At 52.1% G+C, this 24666-nt stretch overlaps 11 protein-coding genes across 11 annotated transcripts; 9 read left to right on the top strand and 2 right to left on the bottom strand.

Annotated features, from left to right (window-relative positions):
- Positions 1-4329: 4329 nt before the first annotated feature.
- BDZ99DRAFT_522786 (uncharacterized protein) lies at positions 4330-5129 on the top strand (the record flags this gene model as incomplete). Its single annotated transcript, XM_033725732.1, has 2 exons — positions 4330-4996; positions 5059-5129. The coding sequence occupies 2 exons, from the start codon at positions 4330-4332 to the stop codon at positions 5127-5129; spliced, it is 738 nt and encodes a 245-aa protein (XP_033574122.1).
- A 2077-nt stretch (positions 5130-7206) lies between these two features.
- On the top strand, positions 7207-9081 carry BDZ99DRAFT_465086 (MFS general substrate transporter). The gene is made up of 2 exons (XM_033720467.1): positions 7207-7689; positions 7747-9081. The coding sequence occupies exons 1-2, from the start codon at positions 7379-7381 to the stop codon at positions 8960-8962; spliced, it is 1527 nt and encodes a 508-aa protein (XP_033574121.1). The 5' UTR covers positions 7207-7378; the 3' UTR covers positions 8963-9081.
- A 1279-nt stretch (positions 9082-10360) lies between these two features.
- Positions 10361-10570, top strand: BDZ99DRAFT_392516 (uncharacterized protein; the record flags this gene model as incomplete). The annotated part of the gene is made up of 1 exon (XM_033715792.1): positions 10361-10570. A coding segment is annotated over one exon (210 nt), but the record flags the coding sequence as incomplete, so codon positions are not given.
- BDZ99DRAFT_522784 (uncharacterized protein) lies at positions 10571-11299 on the top strand (the record flags this gene model as incomplete). Its single annotated transcript, XM_033725731.1, has 1 exon — positions 10571-11299. The coding sequence occupies one exon, from the start codon at positions 10571-10573 to the stop codon at positions 11297-11299; it is 729 nt and encodes a 242-aa protein (XP_033574119.1).
- Positions 11300-11688: 389 nt separating this feature from the next.
- Positions 11689-12048, top strand: BDZ99DRAFT_465085 (uncharacterized protein). Its single transcript, XM_033720466.1, has one exon. It carries the CDS (start codon positions 11765-11767, stop codon positions 12005-12007), a length of 243 nt encoding a protein of 80 aa, XP_033574118.1. The 5' UTR covers positions 11689-11764; the 3' UTR covers positions 12008-12048.
- Positions 12049-16617: 4569 nt separating this feature from the next.
- Positions 16618-18336, top strand: BDZ99DRAFT_465084 (uncharacterized protein). Its single transcript, XM_033720465.1, has 2 exons — positions 16618-17071; positions 17124-18336. Exons 1-2 carry the CDS (start codon positions 16781-16783, stop codon positions 17838-17840), a joined length of 1008 nt encoding a protein of 335 aa, XP_033574117.1. The 5' UTR covers positions 16618-16780; the 3' UTR covers positions 17841-18336.
- An 823-nt stretch (positions 18337-19159) lies between these two features.
- On the top strand, positions 19160-20008 carry BDZ99DRAFT_354960 (HET-domain-containing protein; the record flags this gene model as incomplete). The annotated part of the gene is made up of 2 exons (XM_033714596.1): positions 19160-19468; positions 19499-20008. Coding segments are annotated over 2 exons (819 nt in total), but the record flags the coding sequence as incomplete, so codon positions are not given.
- On the top strand, positions 19846-20795 carry BDZ99DRAFT_465083 (uncharacterized protein). The gene has a single exon (XM_033720464.1). The coding sequence runs from the start codon at positions 20182-20184 to the stop codon at positions 20689-20691; it is 510 nt and encodes a 169-aa protein (XP_033574115.1). The 5' UTR covers positions 19846-20181; the 3' UTR covers positions 20692-20795.
- Positions 20796-21091: 296 nt separating this feature from the next.
- On the top strand, positions 21092-21574 carry BDZ99DRAFT_522780 (uncharacterized protein; the record flags this gene model as incomplete). Its single annotated transcript, XM_033725730.1, has 3 exons — positions 21092-21280; positions 21330-21350; positions 21413-21574. 3 exons carry the CDS (start codon positions 21092-21094, stop codon positions 21572-21574), a joined length of 372 nt encoding a protein of 123 aa, XP_033574114.1.
- A 176-nt stretch (positions 21575-21750) lies between these two features.
- Positions 21751-23130, bottom strand: BDZ99DRAFT_392726 (amidohydrolase; the record flags this gene model as incomplete). The annotated part of the gene is made up of 1 exon (XM_033715807.1): positions 21751-23130. One exon carries the CDS (start codon positions 23128-23130, stop codon positions 21751-21753), a length of 1380 nt encoding a protein of 459 aa, XP_033574113.1.
- Positions 23131-23528: 398 nt separating this feature from the next.
- On the bottom strand, positions 23529-24538 carry BDZ99DRAFT_465081 (uncharacterized protein). The gene has a single exon (XM_033720463.1). The coding sequence runs from the start codon at positions 24481-24483 to the stop codon at positions 23836-23838; it is 648 nt and encodes a 215-aa protein (XP_033574112.1). The 5' UTR covers positions 24484-24538; the 3' UTR covers positions 23529-23835.
- Between the last annotated feature and the right edge of the window lie 128 nt (positions 24539-24666).

Below are 24666 nucleotides of genomic sequence, written 5' to 3'. Positions count from 1 at the left end.
TTCTCACATGAACTGGTATGGTTTTTAACTTAATGCTGAGTTCTCGAGCAAAAAGCTACTATATATCTGTAGATGGCATAGGTACGGAATAGGTTTCTTAAATCAGACTGTAGATCAATGCTTCTATTCTAGGTAGAAGTACGGTATCTTCATCGCCCATCTGACTATTGAGTGATCTTGGGTGTGAGAGCCGTTTTTTTCAGTCCGGATGCGGTAACTCTTAGTACAAAGAGGTATTGAACGCAAAAAAGTCAACATGTCTACAGTGGTAAAGTGGAATTCAGAATCAAGTCGCCGATGCGGATGTGAATCTAAGGTCCAAAGCAGGAGGTAACTAACCCTGGCCTGAAATCAGCGCGCACTAAACTAGAGCTCCTTAACCGAGCGCGATAATCATGATAATGGAGATGTGGATGAGACACCGGAGTTGCTTGGAGCGGGTGAACTCGAAGGAAATGGCACTAAAGGAGAGACCGGTTTCCCGACTCGCGGTAATGGCGTCCACTAGGGCGTGAGTTGATATTTGATTGACGAGACTGTGTCGGTCCTGATAGTGAGTCGATCGAGCTCTCAGGTGCAAACTCAAGACTGAAATTCCGCGCAGATGGTCGTCATCACAGCCCTCACTAATTACGCGCGTGGCCAGATATTTACATATTGAGAGAAGCGCCGCGCACTCAAGAGACACACACGCCTTGGCTATGGACATCTGCGCTTTGCGCGAGTCTTTTAGGGGCTACTGAACTCCACAGCTTCGAAAAGGGGCAAAAGTCAGGAGAAGTGTCTCTTGTCTCAGACTGGCGTCGTGCAATGCTCTGAATTCTAAAGATGGAGTCAGCAACAACTTTGTGCTTCTTCACAGCCTCCGCTGTGGGTGAGCAGCCGGGATGTCCTGGTACTTGAAGATTTCCATATCTGGCCAGTGTCAGGTGTGCATGTGCTCGGTGTGTGGCAGAGTCTTCAGAATTCAGACGAAGCTCCGAGGCTGTGGCATGGACAGTACGACGGGTTCGGTAGTATGAAGAATACCACTGGCATACTTGAGAGTAGGGTTGGGAAGAGATCGCTGCATCGTGGGGTTCGCTGCGAAGAAGCTCCCTTCAATCCCACTTCACGACCTTCTTTTCGATCAGTTGGCATCGGAGAGGCGATTGTCCATTTTCATTCCTGTGCACATGGAAAGTGGAGACAGGTGTGTGGGCCGCTTGATACCGTCCACCTGACGTGGATGTGAATTCTTAAGAAATTGATGAGGTGCAGTATCACTGTGGTGGAATTATCTATTCCAGTAATTGAGGTTGGATTTCCGGATAAGTGGGGTTACCCATGTCGCTCGTGGGCGTTCTTGGAATTCAGGATCATCGCTGCATCCGCGATCCAAAGCAGAGCAGTTGAAAGGGTCAGCCAGACTATGTTGAGACGGGACTATGCAGGAGGCCACGACGGAGACCTTGTGAAAGTCTTGCGACCCCCACAGCGATCTTACCGCTACGCTGGAGAGCGGTCCTGGACCCAATCGCCCGGTAATCGGATTGCTGTTGCCATGCTGCACAGTCATGGATCTGGTGTGACGGACAGATCAAGATGATGCAACCCACGCTATTACGAGACAGTGGGACATCTTGATGGGCCATAGACATGTGCGACTACCCTGGACGGCATGTTAGGCAGGGCGAATAATTAGCAGGGAACGAAAATGAATCCCGGCTCGTCGGCGGGATGAGCCAGGAGCCACGATTATGCACGAATCTTTGAGAGCGAAGTAAAGATGTCGGCCTTGAGCTTTACATGGAAAGGCATAAAATGCGTTTGTTTGAAAAATGGCACCTTGCATGCTTCCGTCATCACAAATGCTAGAACTGCTTCTGATTGGATATCTTTGCTCGGAGAATTCTGTGAGAGTTGAACTCCATGTGACCTGTCACGTTTTTTTGCTTTTAAGTCTGCGAGTAGGCGATAAGTGGCCAGGATCTTGAAGCCAAACTGCAGTGTCATGGGGACCAGAGACTGTTGCGTTACCACAGGTTGGTCCGGGGCATGGCTGGGATTTTTATGTCACAGGGATCGGCCCAAGACACTTTCTATTGAGTAAGTGATCTCCCCATCCAAAGTGTCTAGATCCGACACAGTTGAGGGCTTAAGCAGAGACTCGGGTTAGCCAGGGAATGCTCCAATGAGACCAATAAGACAAGGAACCCATCCCAGAGGGCTGGTGGGACAGGAGGACCCCCAGGAAATGCGGCCCTTAGAGCTGGTATTGGCAACACGGTGGTGGCGTCTCCCAAGCTGCAGAAAAGGTTCCATGTGGATGGGAAGCCGGACGCCTGGAATGTGCCAGTGGCTCGTCCCTCCTGATCGGATGCGCCATCGTGCAGCAAGGCGGCGGCCAGACATGCGGCAATGTTTGGACAGGTATCTAGCGGTGAAGCCACCTGCTTCCTGACTTCTGGCACCCCCAGCAGCGCCGTCTCCCGACGCTGTGGCTCCAATGAGCTGAGCACTCGGCACATGAATCAGTCTTGCCATATGTGAGCGACGCACTCGGGAAGCTATCAGAAAGAGGAAGAAAAGGAAGACCAATAGGGGAGGGCGGCAAGCCCTAGGACTCTACTGCAACACAAACCAGGAGCGGAAGCGGCCTCATGTTCTCGTGACATGAGGAAAGACGTATAAAATCGACTCGCAGACCTCTGATGATGGAGCAACGTGTGTGTCCTGCGTATTCGGTTCACTCTCACGGTACTGGTCCCAGCAGCCACCACTTCATCTGAGAGAACTCTTTCATCTTACTTCTGAGCGGTCAACACGTCGAGGCGGCGCCAAACGTGCAGAATCTGCAGCGAAGCCCACGATCTACGGGCCTCTCCGGACTTTGACCCGGCTGGTAGCTTCGCTGTCGTCGAAAGGGGTCCGAAAAAAGGTTCGTCCCGAGATCTCTCCTTCGCACGCCACCCCCCTGCTGGTGGGTCAAGGCCAATTCGGCTACGGAGTATCTATGTCAGCTTCATCGGAGGCAACACGGTCATCTTCACCGGCAGGCGGTCAGCAGGTGGTTGATATTAGAATTGAGTGTCGTCTAGTGGCTAACATATCCATGAACGCAGGTCGATACGCACGGGCAGACTTCCGCGATAACCGACTCCAGAGAACGGCAGGCGTTTGCACACGCATCAGGAACGGACCACTTCGTGGCTGATATCCGCAGTCCGACGCCCTTAACATCGCGTGTCACCCGAAATCGGCCAGGTCGCATCGTCGTATCAGAGTGCCCAAAAAGACGGTCGCGGAGCTCAGACCGGGCGTTGGTGAGCACTCGTGCCAGCTTGGGGTCCGAATATTAAGTGGGGAGAGCGAGAGTGCTGTGACGGGCATTGGAGCGGAGGCTGTTGGAGTCCAAGGTGAGCGGATTCCTGAGTCTTGGAGACAATTTCGCTACGCGCCGCTGCACGTTCCATACTCCCATCCCCGCTTCCACATGGCAACGGCGGGATGCTGCCGTGCAGGGAGGCCGAGCGGGAACGTCAATGCAATGGCCTCCCGCTGCGTGGCTGCTTTCTGCTAGGCCGCTCCCCTTCATTCACTGCTCACGTTTCAACCGCCGTATTCTGCACTCGCCTTGCTGCTTCCAGCCGACCCCCAAACAACTCGCTTGCCGAGGGCACTCTTTGGGCCGCATTGACGCCCCTACAATGATCTCCGTGCCGCGAGAAAGTTGTCCCGGCTGGCCATTCCCTTCCTGATTGTGGCCTCAGGACAAACGTCACCTGCTTAGTCGTCCAGCTGCATGCGTTGCTATCAGACGTATTCTTGCTAAGATTAAAGGGCTCTATATGTGGCCCTGGATCAGCTGCAACCCTTCATTATGGCACTCGTCACTATCACGTCGACTTCGCACTCCCAGAAGAGGCACAGTTGTAGGAATGGCTGACTCGCGCCGTGGATCCCAAATCTCCTTTATCTGGCGCGTCTGCCCATTCGTCGTGAAGCGTGTGGGCTTCCGGATGAGCTGGCAGCTGCACCACTTCGTCTTTTCTCTTTGCTCTCATCTTTTTCTGTCTCTTCGTTCCCGTGGTCGTCCGTCGGCATGACGGCATGACCTAGGAATCGCCTCACGGACTTGAACAACTTGCTAAGCGACGACTAGGCCTACCCCCTCATCAGATGCCAAGGGGCCGAGGACGAGGACGAAATCTCAACCTCACCCGCAGCACTTCCAGAAGAGGAAACGCATCGACTTCTCGCCAGGCCGTCTCCGTCTCCGTATCAAGAACCAACGGTTCACTGAGACGTTCCGCAAGACTTGCAGCCAACTCCAACACAGACAACCCAATGGCTGACGTTGCGAGACGGACTCAAACTGCAGTACGATCTAGAGCTGTTAACCCCGATTTCTCGCGAGAGAGATCGAGACCTCGACCACGGCGGACCAGGACTAACGACGACGTGGAACCACGAAACCAGCGCTATAGAGAGCCGGCCAACCACCACCCCCCGCCTCACCAATCTTCTCCCCAGATTTCTACAACAATCGACGGAGAGGCGAGATATGCTATGGATGTCATCGTGCAACCTCCACCAACCGCCCGTCTGGGCACCGCACTGCAACCCCCGGTAACAATTCGACTTCGCAGTCTGAACCCCGACACAACCGATGATTTAGATCCCACCAACCTCCTCGCCGTCGCAACCCTAACCTCCGACTCCATCAACGACTCCACAGACCCCGTCGATCTGACTGCTCTGCTCTCTGGCCGCGTCTTCGACTCCATCCACCCCTTTGCCGAGGACGACACCGACTCCCAGGGCGTCGGCTATGTCTCCTTCCCCGACCTCGCCATCTGTGGTGAAGGTACCTGGCGCATCCGCGTCACTCTGATCCGCATCCGGAGCCCGACCAGCGAGCCGTCCGTCTCATCTCGCGGCGGCTCGAGTGTCCAGGTAGTCGACAGCAATCCGATTACGGTGGAGCGCGGGTCCGGCCTCGGGCGGGAATCGGGTAAGCATACGCTTGCGATCTTCTAAGATTGGCGTGAATGCTACTAAATGCGTCAACCTTAGGCGAAGAGGCCGCCGATATGCTGCAATCGCTACGACGGAGTCGCACAAGAAGAAGATCGCCGGTGCCTTGATCCGTAAGAGCAGGAAACGTAGAAAGAGATGAAAGAGAGAAACGACCTTTCGTAGTGAGATTCTTTGTATTATTGCCAGTGTACGAGAAAGAAATGAGCTTGCAGAGAAGGAGGTGTCGTCGATCTAATGGTTGTCTTTAGAAGAGAAAGAGAATGGAAGGCGGAGTATCGCTCGGTGCTGCATAGGGGAAGTGACACGATACGATTTTCGGTTTGTTGGACTTATGCGACATTATTATCCGAATATAGGGAATCTAAATAGCAGCATCTATGGCACTCATCTTATTTCGGGTCTTATATGTTCCCGTCTAGCAAGTTTGCCGGATTCAGAAAAGACCACACAATACCTCTCTTTCCAAATTTCGCTCCATACATGGTACTGAAGGTTTGACATAAAGAGGGGGGATGGAATCAGGTCATGTGGAAGGGTTGTACAACGGTCAGTCACGTGACCGTCCGTTGTTCATCTCTGGTCTCCTCACCGCCTCCATATAAGCAACCCTAGAACACGTCTTACGATACAAAATGGTGTGATAGCCTCTCTATAAACCGGTTGGAGAAATACCGGATGCGTTAATTCGGCGACCGTTTCGACCTTAGTGCGTATCTATGCCGCGGAAGGCCCTTTTCTAGCGTCCTTCTAGGCTCTTTTCTCAATATTTGTGGGACGGAGATGGTCTGCTAGTTATGGAACGGGCCGACTATCGGGCCTTGTGATTTTATACCATGAGGAGGGCAGCCGATTTCGGGGCAGCTGGGCACCAGAGCTAGAGGCCGTCTACATCTCCCAGAAGCTCTTAGCCGGCAATGGAGGCTGCTAACCTGCGGGATTATTCACAGCTGTGTGGTGGCGACAATGCCCAAGATCTCAACAGGCTCAGGTATGGATGCGCAGGTGGAAGACCATTCTTCCCCTTCTTGCTCTTGATTGGCTAAACAAAAGCTTCCGGAAGGTTTCGAGGGAGAACTTCGGGAGGCCGTGCTGACTTGCATGCATCTCCAGCGGCCGGCACTTCGACTCGAATTCCCTCATGGCCACACCTCACTCGAGACGGATCGAGCCAGCTCCAGCCGCAACGCCAGATTCGCCTTCACATCCACTCACCATTCACCACTCCTTCGTTACCAGCTTGGCGGTGTCGATTCGAGCATCTTGAGTCGAGGATGCTTCTCCGCACCCCTCATTTCCATGACGAAGCTGCAGCTAGCGGCTCTCCAGTCCCCCGCATCGGTCACGCGAGGCTGGAAAACTAGGGACTAGCTGTCGAGAGTGCTCCCATTAGACCACACTTCGAGGCGAGCATCGCAGCAAGGTCCATGCGCTGGGCTTCTAGCGGGGAGTTTTAACAGGCTGGGCGCATGCTGCATGCACATCTCATCAATGTCTTGCCGCGACCCAACGCGATCATGACGATGGGCTGAAGCATGGGTTTGCGGAACGGCAATCTGGGCAGTTATGCGCGTAGGTGGTAGCACACTGATTTCGCTGATGGGGCTCCCTCAATGATTCCCACCTAACAACCTTGAAATGGAGGTTTTGATGATTCTTGCCCCCTCTCCACGGGGAACGTCGACGCAGCTAGAAGCTCCGTGTGGAGGTTACAATGGAGACACTGCATAGCAGCAGAAGGCCCTTTTTGTGGGCAGTCTGGGGTGCCGTTGTGGAGAGCATTCTGGAGGAACCCCGGCAGTTGAGCAACACCGTGGATGGAACGGCCTAGCTGCATGCTTCTACTACACTGATTGGCTGCCGAAGAGGGATCTCCCGAACATCTTCCCGTTGCTCAACCGCAACCTCCCGCCGCCGTCGCAGGCATCGGGGCTATTGGACGGCGGCATCTGAAAATCCTGCCGGTGTTGTGAAGACGACGCCGAGTTGGGAGATGGGTGTGACTGCATGCCGTGTCAGCATGGATCAGGGCGACGAGATGGTGCATCCTGGCCTGTTGAGATGCTAGCGCGCATGGCGGAGAGACAGGCATGGCGTGAGGCGCGTGTGAGGTAGGACGTAATGCTATTTCTACCCCAAAGTCTGCAGTGGAGTATATATACCGCTGTCACGATCTCCAGGTCGACCAGACATCAGCTCCAGTCTCCAGCTTCTCCAATTTCTGGGGTATCCAAACCTTGGTCCACCTAGTTTGGTAGCTCCACTTTATCGTCACTTCCCCACACAATTGAGCAGTGTCCATTTTATCTCTTCTCCAGCTTCTGTTCCCCGCACTTCATCCTTGCTCCTCACTTCCATCATGGGATTATCCAAGTTCTTCAAAGGCGGGGAGCCTTCTCTCACCGACATCCACGATCAACAGAGCCGACGTCCCTCAGCCGCTGAAGCGGTTGCTCTTGATACCCGCCGCAAGAGCGTCGGCGATGCTGTGGTTACTGGTGCTTCGCAAATCACGACCCGTCAATCCATCATTCCCGTGGCGCTCGTGACTCTCCTATTCTTCCTGTGGGGTTTCGCGTACGGTCTTCTCGATGTCTTGAACTCCCGTTTCCAGGTCGCCCTGCACATCACGCAGGGAGAGTCCTCTGGCCTCCAAGGCGCCTACTTTGGGTATGTCTCATCCCTTAGTTCTGATCATAGAACCATCAGCTAATCTCACATCTTTAGCGCATACTTCATCGGCCCTCTGACCTATTCAGGCTGGTTTGTCCGCAAATTTGGCTACCGGTACACCTTTATGCTCGGCCTCAGCATCTACTGCGTCGGCTGCCTCATGTTCTGGCCCTCCGCCGTGAAGCACTCCTTCGGCGGGTTCTGCGGGTCCATGTTCATAGTCGGCAGCGGTCTTTCAACCCTCGAGACCTCCGCCAACCCCTACATCGCCGTGTGCGGTCCCCCCAAGTGGTCCGAATTTCGTCTCGAGCTCTCCCAGTCCTTCCAAGCCGTCGGCTCCGTCGTCGCACCCGTGCTAGCCTCCTACGTGATCTTCAAGAACGTCGGCACCGACGGCCAAGACCTATCTTCGGTGCAGTGGGTCTATCTCGGCATCGCCATCTTCGTCGGCCTCCTCGCCGTCGTCTTCTACTTCGCGCCCCTGCCCGAGATCACGGACGCAGACATGGCCGACCAAGCTGAGATGACCGAAGGCGCCACCGGCTACATCGACAAGCCCCTGCGAAAGCAGTACACCCTCTTCTGGGGCGTCGCGGCCCAGTTCTGCTACGTCGGCGCGCAGGTCGGCATCGCGGGCTACTTCATCAACTACTTCACGCAAGCCCGCCCGGATCTGGATGTCACCAAGGCGCATCAGCAGGGCAGCAACTTCTACGCCGTCGCGCAGGCGCTCTTCGCCATCGGCCGCTTCTCCGCTGCGGGGCTGATGTACTTCACGAAGCCGCGCTGGATCTTGCTCGCGTACCAGACCATGATTATGATTTTTATCATCGCGGCGATCACGGTGAACACGGGCGGCTCGACGCATGCGAATTGGGGCGGGCTGGCTATGCTGATGCTGGTGCTGTTCTTTGAGTCGTGTATTTTCCCGACTATCTTCACGCTCTCGCTCCGTGGATTGGGGAGGCACACGAAGCGCGGCGCCTCCTTCATCGTTGCGTCCGTGTCTGGTGGCGCGGTCGTGCCCGCAATTCTGGGGAATGTGGCGGATAAGATTGGTACACGGAAGGCGATGGTGGTACCGCTTTCTTTCTTCGTGGTTGCGTGGAGTTTCCCGATTTATCTGAATCTATTTAAGGGCAAGGAGTTGGATGCGTACCGGGATAGTCATGTGGGCACTCAGGAGGGGGTGGTGGATGTGGACGGGACGCTGGAGATTGAGAAGGATTTGGAGCATAGTCGGGTGGAGAATAAGCTGTTTTCTGCTTGAGGATGGGAAGCGGGAAAGGGGAGGGGGTTGACGGGGAGAGGGCTTAGGAGTTATAGGATGATGATACCTTTTTGCTATGGGGTTACCATTATTAGGGATGATTAGATGATGACGGAGATTTCAATTCCAGGAATGATTCAATCATTTACATTTGAGCCACAAGTTTGTCCTCCTCTTGACCCGTCTCAATCAGTAACAGTGGGCAGCCAAACTCGTTGACATTTATAGCTTGGATAAGGCCTTTTTAAAAGTGAATCTTTGGTTGCATTCGACTCGGGGGGCGGAGCCCATATATCTTATGGGAGTAGTTATAGACGTAATCTGAAAGACTACGGAAGTCACGTGCATAAGGACGTCGGATTCATCCACCTTCGAGTTGGAAAGTCCGGTGGGTTAGTGATCAATTGCACCTGGCATGTTTGTATCTACAGGTCGAGAATTAGCGGCGGTTTTGATGGTTGCTAGAGTGCAGGAAGGATACTAGGAGACTGGGAGCACTTTGATGGAGTGAAGAGATAGAAGGCAACTGTAGCCGACCGCGCCATGAATATAGCCTCGCCAGTCCTGCCAGTCAGGCAGCCATCAACGCATGCAATCCTCCATCTCACATCTTTGAGACTGACATATGGCATCTCTAAAGACTCATTTGAAATTCAATTTGGAGCAGATGCCTTGGTGTCGACGAAATAGGAAGAGCGATGGATGATATGTCGCTCTCGGTCCCGCCTGAACCCAGCTCCGCTCACGAAATGGATCCTTGCCTTAACTGTAGTAGAATTGCCGAAGAGGTACGGGACTGGGCTGGTTTCTTCCAGCGACACCGCTCTATGGCGATTGCACCGTGGCATCATTTTCTGACAGCTGAACGTTGTTCAACATGCCAAAAGATAGTAGAGTACTTCGAGAATCATCGCTTGACGACGCCATTTCAGCCAGAATACATGCTAAAATTAGCATGCAACCGTAGTGGTGAACTTAGCCTTTGTTGTGAACCGGAGCAGTGCCTAGAAAAGGTATGCTATGAAATTCGAGGATATTGCTCTGATTTTTGCAATAGAGGAAAATGCGCACATGAAAAGGTAATTATAACGCTTTTTTACTGTGAACCTTCTGACGATTGCACGGATTCGCCAAGGAGCAAGCGTAGACCATAACCACGGCACTCTACATCTGCTTCCTCCAGATTCATGGACGACAGTACATCAACAGCACATTGACCTTTCAAAACTCGGAGAATGGATCACATACTGTGATTCTCATCATCATGGTGCCTGCTATCAGCTGCCACGCCATATGAGCGTGCCTCTCCCTTCCAACATTGTTTTCATCGACATTAAGAATAGAAATCTCACTTCAGATCCGTCCGATAGAAGACACACAGCCTTATCGTACGTATAGGGCAACACAGGCACGGTCTTCCAGGCCACTAAAGCCAATTTTCAGGAACTGGAAGTGCCTGGGTCTTTCATACGACATTGGGAAGCGCTTTCAATGACAGTGAAAGATGCGATCCTCCTGACTGAGAAGTTAGAAATCCCATTCCTCTGGGTAGATCGGTTATGCATTGTCCAGGACGACGAAAATTCTATGCAACACAATATTTCCTGAATGGCTTCAATATATGCGAACGCATACTTTACCATCGTGGCCGCCGAAGGAACTGATGCTGAATTTGGTCTCAGGGGCATTCAAATCACTTCTGGTCCCCGAAACTATGACCCCTACTTTCGTTTCAAGGACATAAGCTTTTGCATCTGGCAAGAGGAAGAGAGAGGGAGCAAGTGGCATACTAGGGCATGGACATTTCAAGAAAGGGCCTTGTCAAAAAGAGCCATGGTGCTTTTCCAACAAACCGTCAAATGGGAGTGCCAAGTCAAAGAGTTCGACGAGCAGACCGACTTGAGCAAGAGGCACGGTGAACATCTCAGTGTTGGAAAAGAGAGGGGCCTATTATACGATGCCTGGTACGAACAGCGAAAGGCCTCATTCCCTTGGTACAATATTTCGATCACCATGTCGCCGGATGTACCACAATTCATAGGACTGTGGTTTGGGTTCTCAGGGCGGGAGTTATCCTATCAGGAAGACTCACTAAAAGCATTCAGTGCCATTATCAACGTGTTTTCCGCTTCCTTCCCCGGGGGATTTATCTACGCACTTCCCGAACTTGCCTTTGACATCGCACTTACATGGCATCATTCTGGAGAGGTTGGGCGGAGAAGACGAATGTTCCCTTCTTGGTCTTGGCTTGGTTGGGAAGGTGCATTAGAGATGGGTGACTGGGATCCAACAATTCGACCAAAACTTCGTACCTTCCGTGAACCCCTAGCTCAATGAAGAAAGCGAAGTACTAGCTCGGGCGAAATGGAAGACATTGACAACTCCTACTACAGGTGGGAGAAGTTTGCAACCAGTGCCAAAGGCGAGCTTCCCAAAGGTTGGACGCGTAACACATCTCGCGGATCGTACAAACATGACTCACTCCCGCCCATACCATTGGGCCGTTACATGCTATACCATCCAGTACCCCTCAGTTCGGATGTCTTGTCGCCGGACATGAAGTCCTGGGACCCATTCCTGTACGGAACAGTCCAGACTGCACGATTCATCATTGGAGAACGCCTAAGCCAACGTCACCCAATAGGGCTCAACATCTACGACTCCACTGGCCACTGGGCCGGCGTTATGATTCCTTGCGTCACAGACATGCAAGAATATAAGGAAAGTGATGAATGCGTTGTTATAGCTATCTGTCAAGCGGCTAGATCAAGGGTAGAAGGGACCGAACAGCCTTATGACGAAATGGCTATGCGCTCTGAAATCAAAACTGATGATCCATACAAGTTTGTTCAGGTTCTCTGGGTTGATTGGAAAGGGAGTATTGCTTATCGTTGCGGAACTGGTCGCATCTGGGCGAAAGTCTGGGAGAGACAAAATGAAGAAAAGTTGACATTGTCCTCGGATGAGTATCAAGTGTTCGCAACTCTTTATGGTTTGCTGATTAATTCTTGTTTTGTACTCCGGAATGCCTGCTGGGAAAAGTAATGAGGGTAAAACAATATATGTAACAAGTGATGTGTCTTAAGTTTGGAGTTCAACTACGGAAAAAAGATGAGAAAAGACCTACGCTTTTCCCCGTGAGACTCGGCTTTTGATTGGGTCACCTGGACAGCAACTTTAAAGTAACGCTAGAGACATTTAGCAGGGTCCATTCAGCGCTAGCAGGGTATAGCTCCCTAGCACGGAATACCCAAGCTTAACGTTAACATCTCAGGGATGGCAGACTGTCGTGTATAGAGAAATCGAAGTTTGCTGGTTGGTGTCATTGGGTTATACGAGCTCCTCGTACATGTGGGTCAGCCGTGGAGCCGCCCCCGAGATGAGCCGGCCATACCTGCACGACCTGCAGGTGGCCCCCACACGAGTTAGCGCTCTGTGATCCCAAGAACCTCAGCCCTCTCTGCTGCCTTCAGCCTCCTCTTCTCAAGATCTATGAGACAAATAGGTACCGGAATGGCCCTGGTTTGATAAGGATGCCCCGACACATAACAATTCGGCACGAGCTTGATAATGAGGAAGACGAGAGGGGTACTCGTGCGCTGGGAGGGAATCCGAAGAAGAAGAAAGAAACGGTACAAGGATTCACAGGGAAACTGACCACATCTACACAGAAGCCGAAGCTGGACGAGAAAGGTCCTAGGGCGAGCGTATCTTTCAAGCCTCCTGCAGCAGACTTAGAGACAACATTCAGCAACATCAAGCTTAACGACGAAGGGGCACCGAAGATTGACATAAGTTTTGGTGATCCCGGTGCAGACCGCAAAGGGAAGAAAGCCACGGTTGAAGAAGGGAATGACGCAGAAAACGACAGCTGGGACGCCTCTTGGCTCGGAAGCAAAAAAAGGCCCAAATCTCGCGAACGCCATGAGGACAAATGGCCTGCTTTGAGCGAAAGTGGAGAGAAAAAGTCGCCAGCCCCGAGCGAGCAACAAGATAACCATTCTCCTGTTTTGAACGAAACCATCAATCACGCCACGGGCTCGCAAGAATACACCGCAACCTACAAAGAAGACTCTTCCGGAATACAGGTCTCGTCTGGGCCGGAGGAGTATACCGCAGGCGAAGAAGACGATGATGAAGAGTGGGAATACGTTGATGATGAGATAGAACCGGATGAGAGTGTGTCTCGGCTGAAGTCCTCAAAACCTCGACGCGGTCAGCACCGAAGTACTGTCCCCGGCTCACATCACGATAACTATCCTAGGTATAGGCTGCCACACAATCAAGCACCTTTACCACCATTCTCACGACCAAGCCCACGTCCGCCAGAAAGCCTCTGGTACGATGATTCTGGATCCAGCCAGCCGCGAAATGCGCCTTCAATCATATCGGGTGATCCATATGGCGGGCATGCTGCCAATCCGTTCGCATCTCCGCCAGCCCCGTACGGATACCCCCCAATGCCTGGATATGGACGCAATCCTTATGCATCACCATATGGGCCATACGGAAACCCTTATACCCCGCCACCAATGCCTGGATATGGACCCAATCCTTACGCACCACCATATGGACCAAACGGAAACCCGTATGCTCTGCCGCCAATGCCCGACTCATATAATCCGACCTACTTTGAGACACGTAGCGGGCCGTTTGTCCCTACTGCAGCAACAGCACCACCTCCACCTCCAGCCCCACCACCACCTCCTCCCCCGCCGCCGCCCCCATCTCCGCCTACAAATGGCCCGGGCTCACGGCCATCAGGCCCTGCAAAGATTATTTCCGATAGAGACGGACCAGACCTATCGTATTCGTCGCGTCGAAAACCAGGTTTCCAGTCATGGGAGTGGAAAGAACGAAGACAACCAAGGCCAGCCTATAGTGATTATGATCACTTAGCTGCAGCAGGACCCGAACGGGATCAGAAAGATTCGAAATGCCACCCCTATAACATTCCTTTTGGAGACCATGGGGAACCACTATCAACCGATATCCATATCCGTGGTCCTGGCAAAAACCGACTTTTGGAGAAGAACTCCGTGGGGTTATGGACATGGCCGGATGCAAATTCTGGACAACGTCATTCTATTGGGAGAGAGACGAAGCTGCTGAGTATTGTAGGAGCAAAACGGTGGTTCGACAGCGAAAGCCACCATACGCTAGACTTGACTTGCTCTTCGGGATCCAACGATGAAAAGGGACCGACAAAAGATACGATGAGATGGCTGCATGTAGAGCGACAACTCCTAGACTTTGATGAATTCACCACCATTGTCTTGAGCACCCCGAACCTATCCCGAGACTGGAACATTGTGCTACTGAGCCTACTCAAGCGAATCCGAAAGCTACATTACGATCACTCGACGAATCGTTACTTCCCTTGGACACTCAGAGCAGACAGTTCTGAGTTGGGCTTGCCGGGTGCAGGGGATACTACGCTCTCAGCAACAACCATCGGCTTTCCGTGCTTCGCACTTGGCTCCATGTTTGGCCACGGCCCGAGGAAGACTGACCAACAGCATCCGATCATGAGCTTGTTCGAATGGGACGATCGTTTCGAATCATCGAAAGAGTGGGACTCGGAACAGTCATTTCGTCTCATGAATGATGGGACTGGAGACAAGGACTCCATCATATATGTTCCCCATGTATGGGCACTTGCATTCAATAATAGTAAGTTACGACATATGGGAAACCCGATCATGAGTTGACTGTTTGTAGCAATAATCACATATGGTCAAGTGGCGTTCAATGACCTCATAAACAACGACTCAATCCAAGTGCTCGAATTGGACCCAAAGGCGTCAGGATGTGCGACTTCAGTCGAAGTCACAGACCTTCGAGGTTGCCAATTTGCTTTGTCCCTAAACAAATGTCGAACGTTCTTTGTGAGTTTCCTCTTGAAGACGTTGCGTGTATCGCTGGCTGATCTTGGGATAGGCGCTGAAGCAGTCGATCAAGGTCCGCTGCTCCGTCAACTTGCAAGGTTCATTTGACGATATAGACATCATTACTCCCAACAATCAGACCGTGAATGGTGAAAAGTGGATCGGTCTTCTTCAGGAGCATGGCTCTAGCATGATAAGATTACAGCTCCGACGCAAGAAGCTTAGGCCTGCAGCCACAGCAGCATCCAAGCCAGCCAGTCCTTCTAAACCTGCTGAAGTCGTCAAGCCAGGGGTATCTGATCGAGTTTCAGGAAATACCAAGGGGGTCATTCCAACTAGGCCACGCGGCGATGCTGCCACCGGTGAAGACTACCAGTCAGAGTCAAGCTCAGATTCGGAAACTGATTCCAACGAGCGTACTCCCAATGCACTGGCACTCATCCCACGCCCTTCTACGCATTCATCAAAGCCAACGCTTCAAACCGACGGCAGATTAGTACCATATAGTTCAACGGCTTTGTCCTTCAGCAGGTCGAATGTGCTATCTTTACCTCAACTAACACACCAAGACACAGTCAATAACTTTGCATCAGCAAGCGTTGTCTCATCTGAATCAAATCAGAGAGAAACAAAGCTGGAAGAGGACGGCATCATAGTCTTTGACACGAGCGCTATCGAAACTTCACCAGAAATTTACGTGCCGCCTAGCACTGCTGTTGTTCGATTCCGCCTTCCATCCGGAAACGCCAGCGCAATCCCGGAGGAGTCATCAGTACACTCTGAGGCCCAGGAGCAAGCTGCCCGAGACGCCGAAGTCGATGAGCTTGAAGACGGTGGACCAGCCGATACGACTGAAAGTGATGAGCCAGACAAACGATCACGCATAAACATTCCCCATTTTCTCAGTTGGGCCACAAGCCCGGAGCCCACAGTGCAGGAAACCTTATCAGAGCCATCGATTGAATCCGTAGTGAAGATATTGGGAACGGTTCATAAGACACTACAAACAGTGAGGCCTTCAAGGCATGGGCAGACGTATCGAAGGTCCAGAGAAATAGCGCAGATTGAACTAGAAGTTGAGTTCCCCGCCTTAAAATCAGGTGGAAGTGTTCAAACCCCTCAAGCCCCCCTCTCGGTCCCTAAGGATGAAGAACTTGATAAGCAGCACCCGCTCCTGGTTGGGAGTGGTGCACACAACGATCGCGTTCGCGCCAGTCTGCTGAAGGCTTGTAACACTAAGCTGAGGCACCTCTATACTGTATTGAATGGTCTCTTGTCACTCTACGTTCCGTTGTCTTCGCCGTCTGCATCAGACCATGCTCTAGTGCAGAAGTGCTGGGGAGCAGTTGCAATGATCATGGCTGTAAGCGTGCTTTGCTGATACAATCTGTGTCTCGCTGATGGCTACCTTTAGGCTACTACATCGGGCGTACAGAATGAGCCACAAGCGCTGAAGTATCAAGATCCCGAGTGGTGGGTCGTCAGAGATCCCTCAGCTCTTGACATGTTATCGGATCGGGAAAAGCCAACAGTTACCTGGAAAGAATGCGAAGTCTGCCGAAACTGGACCCAGTATCAAACTCTTCGTGAGGCCATGCAGCACGTCCAGTTACACTACTATGGCGTTCCGAAGAATAACGACGGCATTCCTAATGACGAGACGCTTGCACTTTGGCTGCGTCACGATAACCAGTATCATGCCGATCATCGACTAGAGCTTTACGCCCACTACTTGGGCCTCATCATAGATCCTCTTCGAGAAGTCCACAGTAAGGGTAGAGGCATCTGGGATGGCGTTGCAAGCGACAATAGCTCAATGCCTTCGCGATTTATGCTTCCAAAGTCACTCGTAAACGCATTTGAGAATGCGATTCTTTTACTAGTTTGTGCAGCAAAGTCGTTCCCTATCATCAATCGTTGCTCTGATCCGATGAACCAGCATTTCGTGGATGCCGCATCCAAGATCAAGAAAGACCAAGACTTGCTCGACACTACCGGCAAGGATTTATTGAACATTGGGAATGACGTCAAGGAATTCATGAATAAAGCCGAACAAGATGTCATGCTCATGGCGTATACCGATATTGATACAGAGAGTGTCAGTTACGATAGTGTTGGCCCAGAATACATCCTGGCCACCATCATGACGAGCTTATACAATCGGCCTCTCCATAAAGATGAACCGATTGACCTCGTCTACGCAGGGTTCTATCGGAGACTAGTAGGCAACCAAATCTCTGCTGACTTATATCTCTACTAATTGCCATAAATAGCACCTCGATGCCATGAAACACCCCCGAACACGGGTGCTTCGCAAAATCTGGCGCATGCGCGAAGAGCTCGGCCTAGTTGCCAGCATCAATCTCCAGCAGCAGGAACTCCTGAGAAACTACCTCCGCATCCTCGAACCCTGTACCTTTCGAGCAACGACCTTCATCCGCGCTGCACGCTTCAGAGCGGAGGCCCCTTTCATTGATACCCAGCTTCGAAGAGCCCATTCCGTCCGCCTACGGGTTTGTGACCTCGACTCCCGGCTGGAAGACGTGAGTAACCACGTGTCGCGCATGCTCGAAATACAACAAGAAAACAACGGCAACGCCATCATTGTCTTCACCATTGTGACAATTATCTTCTTGCCGCTCTCATGGGCTACCTCATACCTTGGTATGAACACCTCAGACATTCGAAACTTGTCTCAAGGCCAGTGGCTCTTCTGGCTCATCGCGCTGCCAGTCACGACAATTGTTATCGGGCTTGCGGCGCTTGTCGTCTTGAAAGGCGAGACTATTCGCGAATTCTTTATCAGGCGCGAAGTAGCGAAGGACCGACAGCGCTCAGCTTCGACTGGCATGTCTGCTAAGAGGAGGCTGTCGACAAAGATGACGGAACCTTCTGTCGGACGGAAGCAGTCTACTATGATGTCGGATAACCATTTGTGGAGAGGCTTCCGACGGAGAACTACGATGGTCAGGGGAGATGGTGAGGTCTGAACAGGCTGCTCTTAATACTCCAGATCCGCAATAAGCAGTAATCGCGCCGGCATGCGCCGATTGACAACTCGTTTGGAAAGCACAGCCTTAGCTTTTGGCATCCTGGACGACGTCTGCTCATTTCCTTGTCACCAGGACCTATGAATTGGACACCAACAGCGGCAGTAAAAGATTGAGCTCTACACTATCCTTGGTCGTCCAGACCCGGAGCCTGCTCAAAGCCAGAACTAAACGTAGTGTTGGGAACTTCTATGCGCTTAGGGGGAAGAGGGAACTAACCTCGATATCAAAAAGCAAACATTGATGATTAATCTGTGGAAAGATTAAATGTTAGATGTGTTGGAATAGCTCTAATAAGTTCTTTACACGGGTTTTCGGCCGGATGGTTGAGAATGTGAATTTTGAGCATGAATCCAACCTATGCGAAAGCGCTCCTAATACTGGTGCTCTGGATGTCCAATAGAAGCAACTCTAGCCGATTCCAGAGAGGGAAGAGGGGAAAATAGCCTCGCTAGCCAAGCAGCCATCATTGATGCACGTGCAATTATCGACGATTCACATCGTTGGCATGTAAAACCTTCAGCACAGGTTGAGCCTTTATTCGGAGTAGGTACCGAAGACTCGACATACCATCAAAGAGCGTCATGTATCATGCCGCCGCTCTTCTTCCCGGATCGAACCAGCTCTGTTCGTACTGCGAGAGCTTGGACTTTCAGTCTCTCTTCCAGCACACAACCAAATCCGCACCAAACCTTCGCCAACTTTCCCAACGACGAAACGCTAAGCTCGTGTTTAGCCGTGATTTGCGGACCGTAGAGGCAAATATCCCTTGCCCATTCTGCTGCCTCATAAGCAGGGTGCTGAGACTAAACACTCAAGCGATAACGACCGAGGACACCATCATACAGGGTTATACCGAAGCGTTTGCTGTCCATCGCATCTGGAACGAATCGTCTTCATCAATTGTTGAAAAACATGGTCGTCGTCTTTGGATCGTGGGGCTTAGTGACAACGACTCCACGTACTGGATTGGCCATGATCCGGAACTTCGAAAGGAAAAGGAGCTTGCATATGTCCATTGCATTCAACTCAAAGAATCTCGATACTTATACCGCGAGCCTTTCGGCAATCTGTTCCGCGGTCAAGAAGTAAAGACGGAACAAGTAGACACGAAGCTTGTTTCTGGCTGGCTCTCCAATTGTGAAAGATGCCACCCTTCATGCCGAGTCCGCACAACCACAGTCATTAAAGAGTGCCCTAACATACGACTTATCAACATCGACGACGCATGTATCGTTAGAATCGCCTCGTCGGTGCGATATTTAGCATTGAGCTATGTTTGGGGTGGCGCAACACAGCTTCAGCTGACATCTGAGAACTTCACGAGCCTCTCCACCGAAAACGGCCTTAACGAGCTCTCCGACTCGATCCCAAGGACCATCAAAGATGCCATGATTCTTTGCAAGAACCTAGGAGAACGCTACTTATGGGTAGACACCCTGTGCATCGTCCAGGACGATGAATCCGACAGGCATTTTCAAATCAGCAACATGGCTAACATATATAGTCAGGCGGTTTTGACTATCGTTGCCGCGTCGGGTTCGAGTGCTGATGCTGGACTGCCAGGCGTTCGTCCAAACTCAAGATCGTTCGAGCAGCACATTAGCTCCATAAATGGGACGGAGCTCATTAGCACACGCCATGACATCGTTCCCCTCATTGAAAACTCTCCTTGGTATTCAAGGGGCTGGACGCTTCAAGAGTATGTGCTGAGTCACAGACTCCTCTTCTTTGTCGGCGGAGAAGCTGTATACTGTTGCAGAACTACTATGTGGAGAGAAGACTCGATGCCTCAGGAATTACTCTCTTGGAACGGCGAAATCGAACTTCGAGAGCGACTTGGACTCTTGTCGCACTTCAGTGGTACGACGGATGGTTTCAAGCATTACACCGAATTGGTGAATACCTACATCACAAGCGACCTTTCTAATGACAACTATATCCTCAATGCTATTTCGGGAGCCCTGGAAAATATCCACTCTGTAGGGAAATCCTTCCAAGGGCTTCCGGAAGCAACGCTGGATCTCGGTCTCCTATGGCAGACTGAGGACAGAACTCCCCCAGAACGCCGTGAAGGCTTTCCTAGCTGGTCCTGGGCTGGATGGAAACATCGAGAACCTCTGTCTGGTTCCTGGCTAGATGGTGCAGAAGTTCGGTCTGGTCTCGTTGGAAGTCGAAACTGCTCGTACCATGAGAACCTGTTTCGTGAAATACAATGTTTCATGGCCATACGGCGCGGTGAATTGACCGTCATAGACTCTTGGGTAGACCCACTGGTGTCATGCTCGATACCCAAAGGTGCTCGATACCCAAAGGTGGGCCCAGTAAAGATTATTTATTCTCTATCCATTGGCCCCTTCGGTCGCAGCTCTTGGTGTTCTACACAACATCTGCTCATTTCCCTGTCGCCAGGACCTGTGACTTGGACAGCAGCAACGACGGTAATAGATTTGGGCTCTACACTATCCTTGGCAGTCCAGACTCCGAGCCTGCTAAAAGTCATGACACGGCCGAGGAGACTTTGCCAGGTGAGGTTCTCGAAGGATCGAATACAATGTACCCAGAGGCCAGCTCAATCTATCTGAATAAAAACTGGCGCGCAAGGCAACCTGAAAGCCTCGAGTTCATCCTCATCCAGACGAAGACGGTCCATGGCACGTTGTCCCTTGAAACTATGTTGATTGAACGAATAGGTAACTTGGCTTACCGAGTCAATCTCCCAACTAGTCCCTTCAGTGAGTTGGCTTGGGAAACGCAGAAACCAACGGGAAAATGGATATATCTTGCATAGCAAGCAATCCATAGTTCTGCATATGACTTTGATATATTCTATGGGCAAAATGGAGATGAAATTCGTGCTTGCCGTAAGAGAAAATGTGGAGATGCACGTGACGGTGTAATTGCTTCCTAAGGCTGTAAACCACAGACTTCTCTTACAAGCTTCCTTCTCCGAGGCATTACTGGTAAAAAAGATCCCATTGGAGCGATTCTTCCATTCACGCGGCGGGAGATCAACGTGGTGAAAAGAAGAATGCGGGGAAAGCACGGCCTCCTCTCGAAAGCTCAAGCCATGTCGTCACAGCAAAACGACGCACTCGTCGTCTTCCTCATCAAATGACTTTTCCTACAACATCACCGTCAATCCAATTACCACTTTGAACACTGCTAACCTTCCACTATCGTTGCCCAACATGGTCTACACAATCGTCGTCCACCTCTACGCCAAAGACGACCCCACCGCCATCTCAAAACTCCAATTCAAACTCACCGAAGCAAGCCAAGTCTACAGCAGAGACCGCGAGACAGTCGGTTGGCATGTTATGCAAGATATCTCTGATCCACGCAAATTTACGATCGTGGAGCGGTATGAGCGGGAGAGTGTGAGTATCACACCACTCTCTTTACCACACTTACGCTAACGAACAGCAGAGCCAAAAATATCATCTCGAGGTGAGCGAAATGCTTGATTGGAATTGATTGAGGGGACGAGGATGAGGGCTGATGATTAGCAGAACCCATACTGGAAGACTTTCGATCCTTTCGTCATGCCGTTGCTGGAGAAGCCGATGGATCTGATGCGGTTTGAGGAGCTTGATCCGACTTTAGGGAGCCATGTAGCGGAGGAGTCGAGTGCGGATCCGTCGGTGGGGCAGATGTATGCTGGCGCGACGTGAAGGAGCGTGAACAGTGGACGATGAGGTTGGTCTACAGGTCTGCTTTCGGTGTCTCTGTCTCTAAAGGATTTCAATCTAAGTCAGACGCATCCTCAATCTCGCACTACATGAGAAGATCTCCCTCTTTTCAAAAGTGGCCAATTGACGAGGAAATACTAATCCATCAACCAAACTTGCTACGAAGGACTTTTAACCAACTCCCCCCTCTTCCACACATGGCTGATATTCTTCGCACTCCCAAGAACCTTGATATCCTCTAGCGGATTTCCAACCACAGCAATGACATCCGCATCATACCCCTCCCGAATCTGCCCACTCAATGGCGCCTGCTCCCCCAAAGTCTCCGGCGCATTCGCAGTCCCCGCCTCAATCGCCTCCAACGGCGTCATGCCAGACTCAACCGCATACGCAAACTCACCCCCATTATTCCCATGACTCAACCCCTGACCCGGCGTGCTAATCCCAAGATCTGTTCCTAGCGCAATTTTTACCCCCGCCTTGATAGCAGCCGCATACATCCGATCACTCTGCTCAATCACCTCCATCATTTTCTTCGCCGACTCCGGACTCATCAAGTCCTTATTCTTCATTGCCTCCTTCACAATCGTCCGCGTCGCCACCAAAATAACACCCTTCTCCTTCATCACCTCCATAGCCTCCTCATCAAGCCACGTCCCATGCTCCACCGTCCTCACCCCCGCCCTCAACGCCGCCATCACCCCCTCCTTCCCATGCACATGCGCCGCCACCACCCGATGCGCCCGCCCCGCCTCCTCCACAACCACCCGCAACTCCTCATCCGAAAACTGCTGGTACAGCGGATTATCAGCAATGCTCAACACGCCCCCGCTCGCCAGCACCTTAATAACCTTCGCCCCGCGCCGTATCTGCAGTCGCACGGCCTTGCGGCACTCCTCCACCCCGTCCGCGATGCACAGCGGCGAGATCCCCGCGCCGACCCCCTGGCACTGCCACACCCACCCCACGGGCAGGTCGAACAGGTCGCCATGGCCGGCCGTCTGGCTCAGCGCCGCGCCGGCGCTGTAGATGGTTGGGCCGGGGATAATCCCGTCCTCAATTGCGGACGCGATTTCGGGTGCGTACCCGCCGAGTTCGCGCACGGAGGTGAAGCCGGCCGCGAGCGTGTCGGCGGCGGAGCGGGCGAGGCGCGCGCCGGCGGTCGCCGGGTGGGTGGTGGCGATAGGGGTGAGATTGAGGGTGGTGGCACCGTGGAAGTGGCAGTGGCAGTCCCAGAGGCCGGGGAGGAGGATGGGGACGTGGGTGTGGGTGTGGGGGAGGTGGGTGTATTTTGGGGGGAGGGAGGGGATAGGGCCGACGAAGAGGATTTTGTTGGTCTTGGAGGAGAGGACGACGGCGGTGGCTTTGGTGGGGGGGCCGCGGCCAGGGATGAGGAGGTCGGTGGTGATGAGGGTGAGGGTTGGATCGTGTTGGAGAGGGTCTGATAGGGTTGGGGTTGTGGGGGAAGTTGAGGAGTCGTAGGGTTTGTAGTAGGTTTGGTAGTTATTGGTAGCTTGTCTAATGGCCAATTGGCTCATGTCGGTCTCTAATAATGGCATGATAGCTGCTGGTGGTTTTCCTATTGGCATCACTACTGGTTCCGGCTTTCGGCGCGTCATGATGGATGACAGGAGGAAACAGGATTCGTGTTGGAAGATTGGATAGGAAGCCAATAGATTGAATTGGAGACAAAGGAAAGACCGAAGAATATGAAGAGTATGAAGATAGGTAGCAAAGTTGAGTAGATAATAGTTGCTGACAGTCAGCTTGGCCGTAAGCTGCGGGACAGCTCATGCCCCTAATAGGCAGGTGGATAGCTTGAGCTTCGAAGGTCGGATCTCGGATTTCGTTGCCAGGTGTACGGCCGTATGTATAGTATAAGGAAATAAGGGTCCTTGAACCTTTCTGACACTGCTTGTGGTGCTTCAATGTATGTATTAGGAAATCCCTAGTTTGAGTAGTTACAGATACGGTGATAGATCGAACCTCCCTTACGTTGCCGAGAATCATTTGACGCACTTCAAGCGGCACTAAATCACTGTGTGGAGAATGATAGCCTAGTTTTGCATGGATAACATGCAGTTAGTGTCAAAGAGTGGTGACGGAGTCGAGGTGGTTGTCGTAAAGCTACCCAATACACCCTTTTTGAATGCACCCCTCGGTAGACCCATTAAGCACCCCGATATTCCCTCCAAACCCCAAAAATGCAAATTTCCATCACCACAAACCCAATTGCGCCTCCATCACGTCCTCCCGACCTCTAAACACCGCTCAATAACCTCACGATACGCCTCCACCCCTGCCACCTCCAGATCCACCTCCTTCGCCGCATCGTCGCACTTCCTCAACCGACACATTTCCTCCCACCACTCCCCCTCCTTCCACGCCCTCACCTCCTCCTCGCTCATCGGGCCGCCCTGAAACCTTAAACTCGCTTTACTCGCTGAGCTCAGGGCGTTATAATACTCCTTCTCCACCGCACATAGGAACCGCTTGGCGGGCACATGCGCCTCGACTAGCGCGACTACTTTGGGCGGGAAAGACAGCGAGCGGAGGTATGAGGCGCCTAGAGCTTCGTGGCCTATACGGCCGACGTTCCCGTCCATTGATTGAATAGATGTCGTGAGAGAGGCGAGAGTAGAGGCAGGCAGAAATTGGCCGATGTCGTGGAGGAGGGCGGCGGCGATGTATTCGTCGTCGTGAGGGGATTGGAGGGCAGCGAAGTGTGCGCATTGGAGGGAATGGGCGAGTTGGGTGATGGGCTCGCCGATGTAGTCGGCTTCGCCGTGTTCGGTGAGGAGGGTGAGGATGTGGGTGGCGGTGGATGAGGGTGTCATCTTGGGTGGGGAGGCTGGTGGGGTCGGAGAAGAAAAAGAAGAACCTGTAGACATTGTGAGTTTCATGGGAGGGCTGATGTTGGGGTGGCAAATTGAGGTGATTGTTGGAGTTCGGGGTTAACCATTGACTTCTCACAGTGCAGGTATATTTATGACGGGAAAGCGGCATAATTCCGACATTTCAGCATCTGCTAAGAAAGGTGTATGTGCCAGGCACTACAGTACATGATTTCATCT

Source organism: Mytilinidion resinicola (genome assembly GCF_010093595.1).
Source record: "Mytilinidion resinicola strain CBS 304.34 unplaced genomic scaffold BDZ99scaffold_14, whole genome shotgun sequence".
Lineage (NCBI taxonomy): Eukaryota > Fungi > Ascomycota > Dothideomycetes > Mytilinidiales > Mytilinidiaceae > Mytilinidion > Mytilinidion resinicola.
Note: the sequence above shows the minus strand (reverse complement) of the source record. Positions and strands in the feature narration are given on the sequence as shown.